Source organism: Falco cherrug, chromosome Z, assembly GCF_023634085.1.
Source record: "Falco cherrug isolate bFalChe1 chromosome Z, bFalChe1.pri, whole genome shotgun sequence".
Taxonomy (NCBI): domain Eukaryota; kingdom Metazoa; phylum Chordata; class Aves; order Falconiformes; family Falconidae; genus Falco; species Falco cherrug.
The window spans coordinates 3757989-3775025 of NC_073720.1; the positions used below are offsets into that span (position 1 = coordinate 3757989).

At 50.9% G+C, this 17037-nt stretch overlaps 1 protein-coding gene across 2 annotated transcripts in view; it reads left to right on the forward strand.

Annotated features, from left to right (window-relative positions):
* ZBTB7C (zinc finger and BTB domain containing 7C) overlaps nucleotides 1–16813 on the forward strand; it is a 164213-nt gene extending 147400 nt beyond the window's left edge. For both annotated transcript variants that reach the window (XM_055698880.1, XM_055698879.1), the window contains 2 exons: nucleotides 3738–4928; nucleotides 10290–16813. In XM_055698880.1, coding sequence (XP_055554855.1) covers nucleotides 3754–4928; nucleotides 10290–10926 — 1812 coding nt within the window. In that variant the 5' untranslated portion in view covers nucleotides 3738–3753 and the 3' untranslated portion in view covers nucleotides 10927–16813. The remainder of the gene's footprint in view (nucleotides 1–3737; nucleotides 4929–10289) is intronic.
* The last annotated feature ends 224 nt before the right edge of the window (nucleotides 16814–17037 follow it).

Genomic DNA, 17037 nt, shown 5'->3' on the forward strand with positions numbered 1-17037 from the left:
GAGGAGCAGGGTGCCCTGGATGAGCTTTGGGTCACCCAGGCATCGCGCACTGCAGGCTGTTCACGATACTGCTGTGGTCCCTGGCTTGTGTCTGGGTTGTACCCCCACGTCCAGGCAGGCAGTGAGGTTGGACCTTGGCATCACAGCTGAGGCTCCTGCCTGCATCTGCCGACACGTCTCCATTGAGCTGGTGCGGCGGTCACCACCCTGAGCCGGCAAAGCCCCATCCTTCCCAAAACCAGGAGGATTTTCGCCCAAAAAGGGGCAAAGTTCAGCTCCCCCCACTCCCCCTTTTCTCCTGTTGCAGCCTCAGGTGCCTAAAGACGCTGGCAGAGCTCACGTGTGCCCGTCAGCAGCGCTGGGGGCAGCGGTCCAGTATGCCAGTAGCATCTCCCAGGATCATTCTTTTTATAAATGGGGCTTTTCATGGCAAGAAAGTAATGAATGAGTTTTAGGCATGCCCATAAATGCAATGTTTCAAGACGTCACCTGCAGAATACGTTTATTTTAGGTGCCCTCCACCCTTTCTCCCCCCCACCCCACCCCGGTTTGTTTTAACAATGCTGTAATTTTCTATTATAAAATGGGATTTTTCTGTTTAACTCCATGTAGTCCGCTTAGCATTTGCGTGTGTGTGTGCGTGCACTCCTGACATTTGTCACCATCAGACACTATTTTTATGCCTGTTTTTCTTGAGGACCCCACCCTTGGCCTGGGGAGGGGAAGGGGGGAGTGCAGGAGGAGGGAGAGGAGGGAGGGGGAGGAAGGAAAACGTCAGCCTTAGCACAATTCCACCCTCTGGCCATCGACCTCCCCGGGGGCATGGGAACCATAAGGTCATTTCTCAGGCTCACTGAGCTCTGGAGCTGTCAAACCACCCTTCGAGTTAAAAAAATGCAAATGTATGCAAATGAGTGGGCAGTTTCTCTCTCTCCCCCCCCCCCCCCATTTAAATGACATGAATCACCTTCAATTTTGCCAGCATCCTGTAAAGTTATCGGCTTGCCTAAGTGCTTCAGTTAACAGAACCACGTCTCCAGAGGACCAGGAGGGGAAAAGAAAGGAAAAGGTTTCCATTTCCACCAAAAGGAGCTGTACATCAGTTCAGTTTATAATCACATACCCTCTGATCTCCTAATTCCATTTTTTCTTGCTTTGTTGCTGCTGAGTGAATAATCCATGAAATAGGGAGGATGGAGTTTAGCGTCCAGTAAAAACCTCTATAAAAATAATTGTCAGCGTAATCTTAATATTCTGCTTTTCTGATATTTTGCGCTTAGGGAGATCTGGCAATAAAAGATCAAAACAGATTTGTAGGAAGACACATTCCTTCAAGTAGGGAGCTCCTTTAACACTGATGCTTCTTCCAAACAAAAATAAATGAGTAGAAGATAAATACAGCAATACAGATTTAACTGTTTACACTTATTATTGAGGATACAAAGCCCTAAAAAAGAAGTTGTCTTTTCCTCCCTGTCTCAGGGCTTATTTATTATCTTTCACTCCACTTGGAGCACACATTGGGTTTACTTTCATTTATCGGTAATTTTCAAGGAAGATTTGATATGGAGTCGGTCGGGCTGACAGAGGAGCGTAGCTAGTTAACACAGTCAGGCACAGCACACTGTAATGAATCAATTTGTTTCAGACAACAGACATAATTAGCGTGAAGCTAATGGGCACACCGCGGGATGTGGGGCTGGAGCATCGTCCCTCGGCTGAACATGGCGGTGGGGCTGGGAGGGCTGTAAGCCCCAGTCCCTCTCCCCATCACTGGGCACGGGGTGCCCTGCAGCCCCCCACGAAGCTTCGCTAGCTCAGGACTAGCTTGTCCCCCGTCCAGTGTTGCTCCCACCAGGCTGGTGGTCCGTAACCCTTCCCCGGAGTGTGCTCCATCGCGGTTGCATCGTCTTCCCAAGGCCTCTGCTCACCAGCTCCCACACGGCGAGTGGCAGTGCTGATTAGGTGTGGGGGAGATATCTGCAAGGTCTCAGCTGGAGATTGACGCTGTGGAGGGAGGAGAAGGGAGATGGCATTCCTTTTCCCACAGGAATGTTTGCTGCCAAGTCTGATCCCCTCTGCGGCTCCCCAGCCTCCCCCGAGGGTCACTGGCTTGCTGGACAAGGTGAAGCAAGGAGCTTCCTGGACAGTGTCCATCAGACCCAGGCTCTTTCCATCCCTGAGGGCTGGAGGCAGGTGGTAGGGTGGGAGCCAGCCCCTCACCATGAGGCAGACCAGGTCCCCGCAAGTGGTGGGAAGGAGGTTTGGAGTCAGCGCAGCCAGAAACTGAGCAGGGAAGGACATCCAGGAGGTGGTGATGGATCCCACAAGAGATGCGGAGGTGGCATGGGGTGGCATTGGGAACCTGCTAGAGATGCAGAGGGTGGGATTGAGAACCTGCCTGATGGTCTTAGCCTTGCAAAAGGGGCTGGAGTGGGGCTGCAGTGTTCCTTAATGTGTACCCTGGGCTCTCTCGGAGGTAACAGCTCGGCTGTGAACTGAGTGTCTACCTGCAGCGGGGCCACGAGCGGGGGCTGGTAGAGGTGACACTGCATGAACACATGCTCTGTGTCCTGGGGGTTTCCAAAGGGTTAGTGTATTCAAAGTTATTCTGGCTGTTTGATGTATTCTGTGTGTGATGGGATTAATGTATTCATCACCTGCTGGAGGAAGTCACTCTCCTTTCCTGGGATTTCTCAAGTGGAAGGGCTGCTGGAGCCATGTGAAAGAGGAAACATCTTACAGATAAAAGAATGGGGAAAAAAATTAGGTTTTCCTTTTGGGTGTGGGCTTTTTGCTTCCGAATTTCCCTTTGAAGCTGGAGCTGCTCTGGCAGGGGAAGGTGTCTGCCAAGATGCACAGGGCATTTGATACCATGCTAACAAGTCCAAACAGGATTGGGAATGGAGCAAGCTCAGCTCATGGGTGAAGGCAGCAGGCAGTCATCTGCCTCTGGCCAGGCCCTTGCTCCCTGGTTGTCTTTCTCTGAGTGTTTAGGTGCAGCAACATACAACTCCTCGCTTGCCTCCCCCATTCCCAGATCCCTTGGGAAGATGTCCCTATGCAGGTTGTCCACATGCTGAGGTGACATGGGATACCTTCCAGGCATGAAGCAGCAGAAGGCTGCAGAACTGGAGACCTGCTGATCCATAAGGACTGCTCCCCTACTGCGGCACACAGCCATGACCAACAGTCCCTCCTGTTTGGGACCTCCAGTTGTACCAGTCCCCAAAACAATCATGTAGATGAGATGGACACTCCATGGCTCCCCTCGCTTAAGTGCTGTAGGTGCTGGCACTTGGCAGTGTGAAGCAATATGGCATCACCCTTTCACCACATAGCTCCTGGCAGGGCAAATCCAGCATGTGCCTAGAAAGATGTTGGCTCTGGGAGGATGTGGAAGAAACATGATGGGAGGGAGTCATTGCACAAGGTTCCTAGGGGAGGGGTGAAAGGCAAGAGGGAGCTTGTGGTGGTTATGAAAAGGGGAACAGGGTGGGAACCAGGAAGGACAGAGATAAAGAATGCGATGAAGAGGTGTGGAGGGAAGCAGAGGTTAAATCACAGAGGACCTGGAAAGAGTTGAAGGCGACATGGAGATTCACTGGGGCAGTGCAAGCAGGAGGTGATTACAGAGGTCCGAGTGAGAAGGGAGGGGAGGACAACCGAGAAGAGGCAGGGTCATTTTGGCATTATTGGACTCCTCTGCTAATGCTCTACTGTCTGTTTTGTCCTAGGGCGCTAAATGAGAATATGGCCAATGGCATTGAAGATCTTATCGGGATCCCATTCCCGAACCACAGCAGTGAAGTCTTATGTGGTTTAAATGAGCAGCGGCATGATGGTCTCCTCTGCGATGTCATCCTCATTGTACAGGACCAGGAGTACCGGACCCATCGGTCTGTCCTTGCTGCCTGCAGCAAGTACTTCAAAAAACTCTTCACTACTGGCACTTTAACAGACCAGCCCTATGTTTACGAGATTGACTTTGTCAAGCCTGAAGCACTTTCTGCCATCCTGGAGTTTGCCTACACCTCAACCCTCACCATCACCACCTCAAATGTCAAGCACATCCTCAGCGCTGCCAAGATGCTGGAGATACAGTGCATTATCAACGTATGCCTTGAAATCATGGAGCCCGACAGAGAGGCGGAGCAGGAAGATGACAAAGAGGATGAAGATGATGATGAAGATGAAGATGAAGGGGAAGAAGAGGAGGAGGAAGAAGTGGAAAATTTTGTCGGTCAGGAGAACCTAACCGATGTCCAAGAAGTAAGCTGTCACCAAAGCCCTTCGAAGTCTGATCTTACCGAAGAAGCATATACGGAAGCACCTAGAGATTTTCCAAATCACTACCCAGCCAGTAACTCCTCTGGACACTTGGGCATGATACGGGACTTCTCCATCGAGTCCTTGCTGAGGGAAAACTTGTACCCTAAGGCGAGCATCCCAGAAAGGAGGCCAGCTCTCTCTCCTTTCGCCCCTAGCTTCTTCCCTCATCTATGGAATGGCGATTTTAGCTCCTTCTCCCAGCTCGAGGAGCCACAAGTAGACAACGGCCCCTTGGATCTGGTGATCAAAAAGAGGAAGATCAAGGAAGAGGAGGAGAAGGAAGACCTGCCTCCGCCTCCTTTCCCTAATGACTTCTTCAAGGACATGTTTACCAACACCCCAGCAGCTCCCTTAGGGCGTATTAAGGCAGAGACTGACTATAGCGCTTATCTCAATTTCCTAAGCGCTACCCAGTTTGGAGGAGTTTTTCCCCCATGGCCCCTGAAGGAGGAGAGGAAGATAAAACCCAAGGCGTCCCAGCAATGTCCCATCTGTAACAAAGTCATCATGGGAGCCGGCAAGCTGCCCAGGCACATGAGGACCCACACGGGAGAGAAGCCGTATATGTGCAATATCTGTGAAGTTCGCTTTACCAGGTATGCGTTGGTGACCTCTGCCGTGCGTGAGGAGGGGGTGGGGTGGTTGGAGGGGCCACATCATCACCCATGGCTGATTCCTAAGCCACACGTCTCTTTTCCCTCCCAAAAAACAGCAAAGAAAGCAGGGCACGATCTCTACCCCTTCAGGAAAAAAGGGAGGAAGGGAGGGTGGAGGAAGAAAACAAAGCTACTGATTTTGGTGGGTTGTGGATCACATCCACAACTCACTGGATCCATCCCCTTGCTGGACAAAAGCTTAAATAAGTAACAAGCTGTTTTCAACCCCACCATCGTTCACCACAGTTGGACCAGAGGGAGCTGGAAAACAGATGGTCGAACAGCCAAGGAGGCTTCATCTCTAATGTGCTGGGAGATGCATTGAGTTGGGAGGGCCATTCAGCTGTGGGATGTAATTAGTTTGGGTTTGCACATTTTGGCATCAGTGTAGACCACAACCAAGTTGCACATGTTTAGGCATGACAGCGTCTGGGCTTTCTGAGGCTGGAGCGGTCCTAATTATTGTATGTTAGTAGCGAGGTGGGTGTTGGTCTCTTCTCCCGAGTAACAAGCAATAGGATGGGAGGAAATGGCCTCAAGTTGCACCAAGGAAGGTTTAGGTTGGGAATGAGGGAAAATCCCGTCACGGAAAGGGTGGCCAAGGCTGGCACAGGCTGCCCGGGGGGCTGGCGGCACCCGCCCTGGGGGGATTTATAACACCTGTAGCTGTGGCGCTCGGGGCCAGGGCTTAGCGGTGGCCTTGGCAGTGATGGGTTAGCGGTTGGACTGGATGATCTTCAGGGTCTTTTCCACCCTAAACGATTCTGTGATTCATCGCCCCAAATGCTGGCCACCCGAGCCTGGCACCTTGACTCCCTCCATGGTCAGTGGGAAGAGATCAGCACCCTCAGAGAGGTAGAAGAGGAAAGGGAATGAGCGAAGGCGTCACCCCTGACCACAAAGACAACTTGCGGGGCTTAAACTAAGGCAACCTTTAGGTATCTCAAGCTAGATGAGGCCAGCCCCGGCATGGGCTGCTCCGAGGCAGGCATGGCCGGCCGGATCCACCCCTCGTACCAAAAGCCTTTGCACCTCTCGCAGCCCCAGCAGACCCCTCGATGGTAATAAATCAGAGCGGGCTACACAAATCTAATGCTACGGCTTGCAACTCTTCTCTGAAAAGCTGAGCAAATTTAATCGGCGAGCAGAGACAAATAGATTCCTGGACCTGCTCTTGCTGGGTATAATTAATATCTAATGAGTACAATCTTTACCATAATAATAAAGCTTTCTGACAAGAGCATGGTATTTCAGCTCCTGGCTGCGTGTGAGAGAGAGAGCCCTATTAGGCTGGGGCGAGCAAACCACAGGAAAATAATATGCACAGTAGGCAAAGGCGAGCTCCTGACAATGGCCAGACACCTGGGGTGCTCCCACATTCAGCCTGTCTTTTCTTCTGCCATCCCTGTGATAACATTCGAGTGGAAGTTATGCAGATGATGAGGATTTGACCTGAAAATAAATTTCCATGCTCCCCTCCATTAACACAGCAGACACCATATTATAATGCGGGGAGCATCATGCCTTGGGCGGATGTATGCGACATGAGCTGGCTTACCCTGGTATCTGCAGGGGAAAGGCCGCTGCCTGGTGCTAATACCTGCCTGCAGGAATTTGGATCCGGCTCCTGCTGGTGCTGCATCCCCAGGTTAGCACTGGATCATCACCTCCAGACGCAGGTTCTGCTGGGAGGAGCGGGGTGCCTTCAGCCTGGTGAGTGTGGCTGCATCCTGAGCCGGAGGGACCACCTGGCCAGCCCCTCCCGCTGTCCCCATCCCTCTCCTGAGTGTAATGCTGCAGGTGCTAATTGCTGATGAGGAAAGAGCTTGGCTTGACCCATCACCGAGACCTTCTCCGTAACAGGGTGGACAGAGCTGAGCCCTCCCAGAGGGCTCCCAAAGTCCGGCACAAGCAAGGGCAGCACTGTTGGCTTCGTCTGGGGAAACTAAGGCACAGAGAGATGTTGGTACTGACTCACAGTCACTTCGAAGTTTGGTAGGAGGGTTCAGCTGGGAATTCAGGTATCCTGACCACTGCTCCAGACAGATTGAATCAGCACCTTGGAGGTTAAAAAGCTCCCCACCGAGATGGTCTAGCGTGGCCTTACTAAGGCAGGCTTAAACCCAACGGCTTCTACATTCCCCACCCCCACCCGTATTCTCAACAGCTTCTAAACACAAAGCACAGGGGCAGGGGGACTACAGTCCGATAAAATAATCACAAAGAAGATTGGGATAAACCTAACGGTGCAGTCTCCCTTCATCATTCATGAAAATGAAGTTGTTTGTTTGTGTCACCCCACGCAGAGCTGAAGGCTGGAGGGCTTTTCCTTCTTTAACACCCTGACCAAAGTGGAAATCTCAAAACATTGGCTGATTTTTAAATGCATTTGGAAGTATTTTGAGTAGCACGCAGGTGTTTGGTTTTGTGTGGTTGTTTTTTGTTTTTTTTTTAAGTCATTTTCAGCATTACTCTAATGTGAGAGCTCTCCTTTAGGGGAAAGAGTATCTAAGCAAAGTGCAGTGATTGAGATGTAGAAAGAGGTTTCTGCCCGGATTTCCTGAACGCTGCCGCTGTGTTAGGTGCTTTGCTCTCAGAGGAGGGTATTTTGTGCTTCCCAAAAACATCAGACTTGCAGCCACGGCAGCGAGCAGTGCCTTTGTTGGGAGGTGCAAGCCCAGGCTGTCCCCTTTGGGGTCCCCTGGGAATGAGAGTGCAGGGAAGCGGAGGTTCCCAAATGGGATTTCTGAATGCATCAGTCCTTTGCATTATTTCTGTGTTTAAGGAACTGTGGAGGAGCAAATTTGCTGGGGGAAACAGAGAAAATATATTTTCCTGGGTGGGGAATCCCCCAACCTCCCCATCAGATCCCTTCCCATCAGTGGGATCCTGCATCCCACGGCAAGGACCCCTCATGCACCTGGATCTGCTGCTCCTGACTCCCAGGGTTATCTGATCGCAGGAAGCAGGACTTCATTTAATAGCTCATTAATTTTTTCCTTAAACAAAGGCTGCTCAGCTTCTAGTCTGTTGTTTTACCCTGCTAAAACACTGGAGAAAACTGCAAATATTTCAGCTTTTCCACCAAGACAACCCCGGAGTGCTCAAGGAGAAACCGTTCCAGGCAGAAAGGTTAACGTTATTTATTCCTATTATTTGTGTTGTGACAGCTTGCAGAGCCCTAATCGCTCTCCTAATGCAATTGCATTAAGGTTATTCACACACACGGAGTGCGGTTCTCCTCCGGAGAGCCTGCGAGCCAAGCTCCCATCTCGCAGAGCCTGTGTTTCCCGTGCCACATCCTCCCCTGGGTGCTTCACCGCAGCTGGAGCATCTCGCTCCTCCCTAGCCTCCGAGCTTTTCCAGGTAAAGCCATAAAACCTCTCTTCCACCCCACAGGGATGCTGCCGGGGCAGGGAGGATTGAGTTTCTCCCTGTCTGCTGCCAGAGATGGGTAACAGCCTGAAAAAACCTCTGCCTGTATTTACATTATACGGTCCTGGCATGCTGCATGTTTATTAGGAAAAGTGATCCTGCTAGGTTAAACACTGCATATATAGGTTTAAATTATATTACAGGTGGGGCTGGTAACTCAGCTTTTTATTAACATTTCCCAGCTCTTCACATTACGAGCCCCTGCGTTCATCTGCTTACAACTTCACTGCACATTATCTGGTCGGGATCAAATTTTCCATGCTGCTTTGTCTGCTGCTGCTGAGAACTGATTTCAGCCCTTTCAGGGGAAACGGGCCCTTGGTAAAATCTTGGGATAACAGCATCTTTGAAACTTGCGGAGTGGGAAGTTGGGAGCAGTCCCCAGGCTTGGTATGGGGACTGAGAGGGGCTTTTTTTCTGTCTCCCTAAAAACCTCGTTACAGCCTTTGTAAAGGCAGGGAGCATGTCCACTGCCAGCGCTGCCGCTGCAGATATGGGACCAGGCTGGGACCGGTCCCCGAAGGCAGTAAAGCATCAGCTGATGAGGAAGTGACTCTCCTGCTAGGATGCTTCTCTGCATCCTTGATCCCGAGGGACTGGTTTGCAGGGATGTCCATCCCAGGGCTGCACTCCTCATGGTGTAGCTGACACCAGTGTGCCACCGGTCGTGTCACCAAAAACTATTTGAAGATGCACATGGGCAGGTTGGCAGAAATTAGTGCAAAGGCAGCACTTTGCAGGCTCTGAGGGCATGCCCTGCCAGTGTAAATGGATTTTTTGGGTGTATTTTGCCTTTTTTTTTTTTTTTTTTTTTTTGCATGCTTACATATTTTATATATAATAATGACGTGACTCCATATAATCTACATATTCTTAATCACATGACTAACGTCTTGGGGGGATCATACTGAAAGCATTTGGGAAAGCAAGATGAATTTGAATTCTCCCACTTTGTTCTTCACATACTTGAACTCTGCTGGTGCAACCTAGGCAGCGAGCTCGGCTCAGCTCAGCTACGATGAGCTTTGCTTTTTATAATCGTGTGCCTTAGCTGTGATTTTTGTAGACTGCAAAAGGAAACGTGTGTTGGGGAAAAAAAAATAGCGATCAGACTGCCAGCTTGGGAAAATATTCCGGCTTTTAGATGTTCCCCTTAAAAAAAAACCAAACAAAAAACAAAACAGACAACAACAACAAAAACCCAACCAAACTGTATTTGTAAGTAAGTGCCATTGGGATGAATATTATGCTGTCCCACGGCTGTGTTTAAAACCCTTCTCCAGAATGGGTGTGGGGCTGGGTGTGTGCTGGCCTTGGGGGACATGGCAGGGAAGGACAGTGGGGTGCACAGTGGCATCTCTGCCTGCCTCACCCTCTGCCGTGCTCCTGCTTCAAACGAAAGCTCCTGAGACACCCAGTGGTCAGTGCAAGGATAAAAGGGAAGGAGCATCACCTCCAAGAGGGACTTCATTTGAGCAGTATTACCCCACATTGCCCGGCTCTCAAAACCCAACTGATTTCCTTATTTGCAGCCAGGAATATAGCTTGTACTATTTTAGATATACCCATACGTTTTAAGGGTTTATTCCAGAGGGAGTTTTCTTCCAATTTAGGCTGTTTTGAAGTCTCTGGGATAGGCTGCAAACTCCTACTGTGGAGGGATAAGTGTTTGCGATGCTCAGGTGCCGTCACACCGGGAAGGAGGCGGATACAAATGCCAGCCTGCGAGAGCATCCGTACACTGCGGGGAGCCCCGGGATGAGCTCCGCACCTTCCCATCGCTTTTCCCTCTCCTGATCCCAGGAGCAATCCCACCCACATCCCTTCCAGCCCACACCACCTGACCAAGCGCCTTTTCTTTTGCAGGCAGGACAAGCTCAAAATCCACATGCGGAAGCACACGGGAGAGCGGCCGTTCCTGTGCATCCACTGCAACGCCAAATTTGTGCACAACTATGACCTGAAGAACCACATGCGCATCCACACAGGCGTGCGGCCCTACCAGTGTGAGTTCTGCTACAAAAGCTTCACCCGCTCTGACCACCTCCACCGCCACATCAAACGCCAGAGCTGCCGGATCGCACGGCCCCGGCGAGGACGCAAGCCAGCAGCATGGAGGGCGGCCAGTTTGCTCTTTGCTCCTGGTGGGCCACCAGTGGAGAAGAGCTTCATGATGCCACCGACGCTGGAGGAGATGAGTGGCCACCTTGGCGGTGCGGCCATGTGCCTTCCCGGCCCCAGCCCCAAGCACTTTCTGAGCGGGGCCGAGACCCCCTTCAGCCTGCAGGAGCTGGAGAGCCAGTTTGAAGAAACCCAGATGGAACTCTTCAGGCGAGCCCAGCTAGACATGGAGAGGAACGCGGGCATCTTTGCCTTCGCCCTGGGCCATAACGAAAACCTCGCTGCCCAACCCTTCTTCCCCCTCCCCGATCCTTGGAGCACAGGCTTCAGCGGCTTGGCAGGGCTCGGCCACGTGGCTCCCATCTCTGAGACGAGCAACTAAACCTGGCCCCACCATGGGTCCACTCCCTTCCCAGCAGGGCGACCGGCTCCCTCAGGGTCCCCACCTGCCCTTGCACATCATCTGGCTCCCAAGAAGCTCTTCATCCCCTCGCCACTGTGGCCTGCCGCAGGGCTTGGGGCACAGGGCAGCCCTGGGACCAGCGGGTGGGGGGGCCGGTGCTGCGCCCCATGGCCACCGGCACTTTAGACTCTGCAACGCACTTGGCTTTGGGGCCATGGGGCACGCACTGCCCTGTCCAGCCACCCACCGCTCGTGGCTCTGCCTGGGAAGGCCAGGCCAGGACTGCTGCTCTCTTCAATACTCCTGAAAATGTCACTTGCCTTAGTCCAGGGCATGGCCATCACCATGAGATGGCTCTTCTGGGGGAGGTGTTCCCCGTTTTCCACCCGCAAGTCCTGCTGGACACTGACAAACTGTCCAGACTTGGTTTTGATACGTTACATTCCTTGGCCCTTTTGGTCAAAAGGATTGTTTTATTTTTGTTTTCTTTTTTTAAATCAATTCCTATGTCTGGCAACAAAACTTATTCTAAAGGGGATAAAGGGGAAGGTCAAGCAGCCGCATTGGGAAGGGGAGGATGCTGGCTGTTGCCTTTCTCAGCATTATATCAGATTTGCAGGGCTGGTGAAAGCCCTGCTGTGCAGGATGAGTTGGGAACCTAAAAAATAATAATAAAAAAAAAAAAAAAAGAGAGATGGAAAAACATCCAGGAGCAAATCTGGGTGGAAAAGGAGGGGTTTACTTGTTTTGGTTCTTTGGCCATTTCAAAATTTCAGAAGGAGAACCAAAGCCTCTTTTGAGTATTTTAACTTCAGTTGGTTGAAAAGGTGAAGGAACGTTTTTAGAAGGATCAGAAATGTTTTATTCTGGGCTTTTATTAAACCCTCACTATGTGAAAATAAACCATGTGGGAATTTTGAAATGGAAAAGTCATTTCAAACCAGAGTCAGAATTCACTGCCGCTGACCATTCTGAAATATCTGGGGTTTTGTTCTTAATTCCCCCTAATTCCTATATATATATTTTGATAACAAAAATTTGCAAAACACCTGAGTGTCCCCCAATCTGCGATGCTGATGGGAAAAAAATGGATGTGCAAATATCACTGCTGCTTGTCTGAAGGGATCTTTGTGGGAAAGGAGTCCACTAAAGATGTCTTGCAGATGAGATTGTCTACTTGCGAGCAAGCAGAAATACCGTTTCTTCACCATTTGTTGCTTCAAAAGATGAGACAGTAGCATATGATGGGGTGCTCCAAGCTGAAGGTCGCCCATGGTGGCCAATAGGTCCGGGGTCCTCTGCAACATCCCTGCAGACCCTGGCTTGGCCACCCCTGTCTAATAATTCTTTTGAGACCAAAAAATTGGTAGACAATTGGCTGGAATTGCCCTGTCAGCCTCCTTCAGCCCCTAAAAACATGAGCTACCCTTGAGGATAAAGGCGTTTTGATGGCCACCTGCATCCGACAGCTCCTCAGATGTGGTGGGACCCCACCTGAGTCTCCTCTCAGATGTGGTGGGCTGAGATGGCTTGTGGTGGGTGCCCCGGGAAGTTGGTTTTACATGAAACCAGCACTTGAAAATGTAAATGTTACAAATTAGGTCTTTTTCTTTCTTTTTTACTGTTACCTTTCAACGTCAGCAGAATCAAAAGGGCATGAGAGGACCATGGGTTCATAAATTTTTTGGGTTTCCCATCAATGGTGCCACTCTGAAGCAGTAGCTGGATGAGGATCTCCCCACCCGAGCATGGTGGGGACACAGGGGGTCTAGGATCCACAGACCCCCATGAGGGCACGAAGGACTTCTGCTCTGAGACCATCCACAGCAGAACGATCCCAAGGAACTGCCCAACACTCACTTCCTCCTCCAAAAAGAAATCCACAAAGACTCCACGTGCAACAAGTCAATGGAGGGAAAAAAAAAAAAAAAAAAAGAAAGGAAAACTTAAAACTGCATCAAACTTTTTTTTTTAATCCATATCAACTTCTTACACAAGCGACGTTTTGCAGATGACTGGTTACTTCAGGTGTTTTTTTTGTCTACGATTTGGAGTCATTGTAAAGTATCCAAAGATGCTGAGTACTGTATAATCTACAAGGACTTGAAGCAAGGTGTTTTTTGTGTCTCAGTTTGTTTGTTGGGTTGGTTGGGGTTTGGTTTTTTTTTTTTTCCTATTTGTCTAGGGGGAAAAACCTTTGCAATTTTTCTATTTATAACTATTTTTATGTGATTGCTTTATGTACAAAACAATGGAAAAAAAATCAAAAAAGGAGAGAGAAACACACACACAAACAAATTTGCCTTAGTTACTCACGGGACAATCACCCTTAACTTTCATCAATGCTAGAAAGTGGATGGAAAAAAAAAAAAGAGACTTGATCCTTCTATGTATTTATTAAACTGTATTATTGATGCTCTTAAATTATTAGCAGGACTTGGTTCTCTTGCCTGTGGCCATGCTGAGAAGGCGAAGCTGCTGCAGATGCTGAGCGGCCTCCCTCCTCAGGCTGGCATGGCCATCCCCATGGCCTCAGGTCTATGGGTGTTTGCTGGACACGTAGATTTGGTGCTTTCCAGTGGCACCTTTTGGAAAGCTAAACTGATCACAGATGAATGAAGCATCTAGCTGGTACAGGCTCCAACCCGAGGAGGCTGCTGGCGTTGTGATGCTGATGACAATTAACAAGTTAAGGTTGATTTTCCCGCTTTGCACTGGGTTGGGTTGGGTCGGATGGAGCTGGGTGCTGGCATTGATCATGTCTTGGGGTGGGGAGGGACAACTAGAGAAAAGCCTATTTCTTCCTGTTTTGATGTTGTGCAGTGACTCCAGGCCACAGGTATCCCGGTGGGAGCCCAGCTGAGTGCGGAGGTGCCTTCCCGGGGCTCTGCTCGCCTCCCCCAGCCAGGCAGGCTGTGATGAGCAACAGGCCTGGGGCTGGAAGGACACAGGGCTCTCTCCCAGCTCACAGCGTGGTGGCTTCTTGTTCATCTTCTCACCACGGCTCCTAGGGCCTGGCTGCAGCAGGTACTGGGGAGCACTGGACTGTGTTACGGGCAGCGTGGCCAGCAGGGCGAGGGAGGGGGCTCTGCCCCTCTGCCCCACTCTGGTGAGACCCCCCTGCGGTGCTGCATCCAGCTCTGGGGTCCTCAGCACAGGAGGGACAGGGACCTGCTGGAGCAGGGCCAGAGGAGGCCACGGGGATGGTCAGAGGCCGGGGCACCCCTGCTGGGAGGACAGGCTGGGAGAGCTGGGGTTGTCCAGCCCGGAGAGGAGAAGGCTCCGGGGAGACCTTACTGCAGCCTTCCAGCACTTAGAGGGGGCTCAGGAGAAAGATGGGGACAGAGTTTTTAGCAGGGCCTGTCGCGACAGGACAAGGGGGATGGTTTTAAACTCAAAGAGGGGAGATTCAGACTAGATGGAGGGAAGAAATGTTTTATGATGAGGATGGTGAGACACTGGCACAGCTGCCCAGAGAGGTGCCCGATGGCCCATCCCTGGGAACATCCAAGGCCAGGCTGGACGGGCTCTGAGCAACCTGATCCAGCTGAAGGTGTCCCTGCCCATGGCAGGGGGCTGGGCTGGAGGGACTTTGAAGGTCCCTTCCCACACAAACCATTTGATGATTCTATGAGCTGACATGAACACAAGCCCTGTAATTTGTTGCCGCTGAGGAGTTGCAAAATTTCCTCATTATTTTTGAAAGAGGTGCAACCCCCTGGAAAATAGGTTCCCAGTAGGAACGGTGGGACTCATCCCACGTCATTCAGTCATTTGGAAGTGAAGTAACAGACACCCTGCGCACATTGAGACATCTACATGTTGACACTTCAGTTCTGGGTGTCCTAACCTGCAACGTGATTTCCAGCCTTCCTCTGAAGCTGTCCTGGCTCTGGAGGGAGGCAGGTACCGCTGGAGGGTGAGTCACCCCACCTACGCTGGACCTCCCAAGAGTGGGATGAATCACCTTCCACAGCACCTACCTGCTACCTACCAGCGTGGTTGGGAAAAAGGAGCTCGGACTAAACTGCTTGCTTTTCCCATAGCTGCTGTGAGACAAGGTCAGCCGTGGAGAGGGACGTTCCCGTCACTGCAGCTCCCTTCTCTCTGCTCAGGTGATGGGGCAGTCCCTGGCAAAACCTTTCCCAGGAGGATGGAAAGATGGCACAGCCCAGGGACCATTCCCAGCTCAGTCAGCTTGACTTCTTCCCAGTATGTTTTCATTGGGAATGCAATGGGAAACAAGGGTCCAAGCCCACCCTCACAAGCCTGGGCACCAGGGTCTCGGGCTCATGAGTCATATGCCCCACTGCAATTGCAGCAAAACACACCAAGTTCTCACAGCCACTGGTTATTTTCCTTCCCTCACACTCCCAAGAAGCGCCGCACAGCATTGGGTGCTCGGGCAGGGGTCTGGACCTCCAGGCACGGTCCGAAAACGTGGCTTGAGACGATGCAAATATCAATCCCCCCACCAAGGGCAGGCAGTCGGTCATTGAGCATGTCATCTGCTCAGAGCCCAGAGGACCGTGGCAGGGGCAGCACAGAAGCAATGTGTTTCTAAGTACAAAAAATACAAAATGAAAATTAAGTGAATTACTTTTTTAGCTATTTAAATATTTTTTTTTAATCTTGCGGCTTTTAACCCCATTTTATGCTCATATTCTGGTTTGCTTATAATGCTTATAATGCCAAAATTATTTTTTTTTTGGAAGGGGAAGGTGAAAATTCTGAAAATTGCTCGGAGGAGCTGTGCACTAATCAGACACATGGGAATCACAGAAAGAAACCAGCTTCAGTAAATGCTTGTTAGCAGCAACATATGGCTACACTCTTGCTCCTGAACAGCTGCTGTTATCTGCCGGATCATCCAGACCACAGGAGGGGAAATAGTGCCAGTGTGCTGCTGCGCACACAGCGTTTGTTTGCACCAGGTGTTGCTGCAAAAGGAGCATCTCTTGTGTACGAGCAGCACGGAGCTGGATGGGCAACTCCGTGTCCTTGGCTTGAAAGCCTTTGGCGAGCAGTGCACACGCTTCTTCCTTCGGTTGTGCAAGAGGCATAATACACCAAAAAAATTAAAAGGAAAGAAAGAGCCTGCACTTTGGGAAGCCAGAGGCTTCAGCATTTGGCAGGCACCGTGGGGGGGTGGGGGGGGTGGGGGGGAAGTGAATAATTTCTTAGACCCCCCCCTGAAATGCTCTAGGGCCGCGTGTGTGGTTCTCAGCAGGACTCCCAGTGACACCAGCAGGGCTGCAAACGCTGCCCCATCTCTGCCCTGCTCCTGCTCTGCCCACAGCCCCCTGGGACCTGCCGTGCCCCCCCTCCCCCCGGGCATTTTCACCCCCATTTTGGAAGGGATTAGTGCTTTATTTACATTCTCAGTGCCCTGCAGCTGGAAGATCGTGTGGTTGCAGAGGAAAAGAGAGTCAATGAAGCAAGACCCCAACCATGTCACGCTAAGAAAATGTGTTTTGCAGCAGGTCACCCACCGTTGGGTGTTTGAGGTCTGCCATCACCTTTTGGCACCTCTGACAGCCTGCACCTCCTTGCTCCACACATGTCATTCTTTCCAAGACAAAAAAAACCCAAGTGAACCATCCGGCCTCCCACCCCACCTTGGGGATCCCCACCGTCCTGATGACAGGAGGTGAAATACCTGTGGCTTGAAAATGCCTTTCTTTTTCCTTGTTTTCCTGTGTTGAACCAATGTTTTACATGACTTGCACTAATTGCTGTAGGACAGGCTACTGTAGAGTTTCTTTGTTTCGGTCTCTTGTTTGGTTGTGACTCCTCTTAGCTGCAGAAAATGGCAGTCCTGTACACGTACCTGCTGCACATTTTACACCCCTGGAGAAAATAAACTATTACCTGAAGCAGTGAGTAGCTCGTGGATCCTTAATGCTGCCGTGGGGCTGGGGCTGGAGAAGTCAGAGCATCGAATATTGGTGAGCCGGGTGATGGCCCACCTCGTGGTGGCCCTCCAGGGTGACCCTTCGTGTGGCATCTGGGCTGCCACTACAAGTGTGGTGATGTCTGATATTCCAGCAGGGAATCTGCAGAAAAAAGAACCAAACGAAGCACAATTTG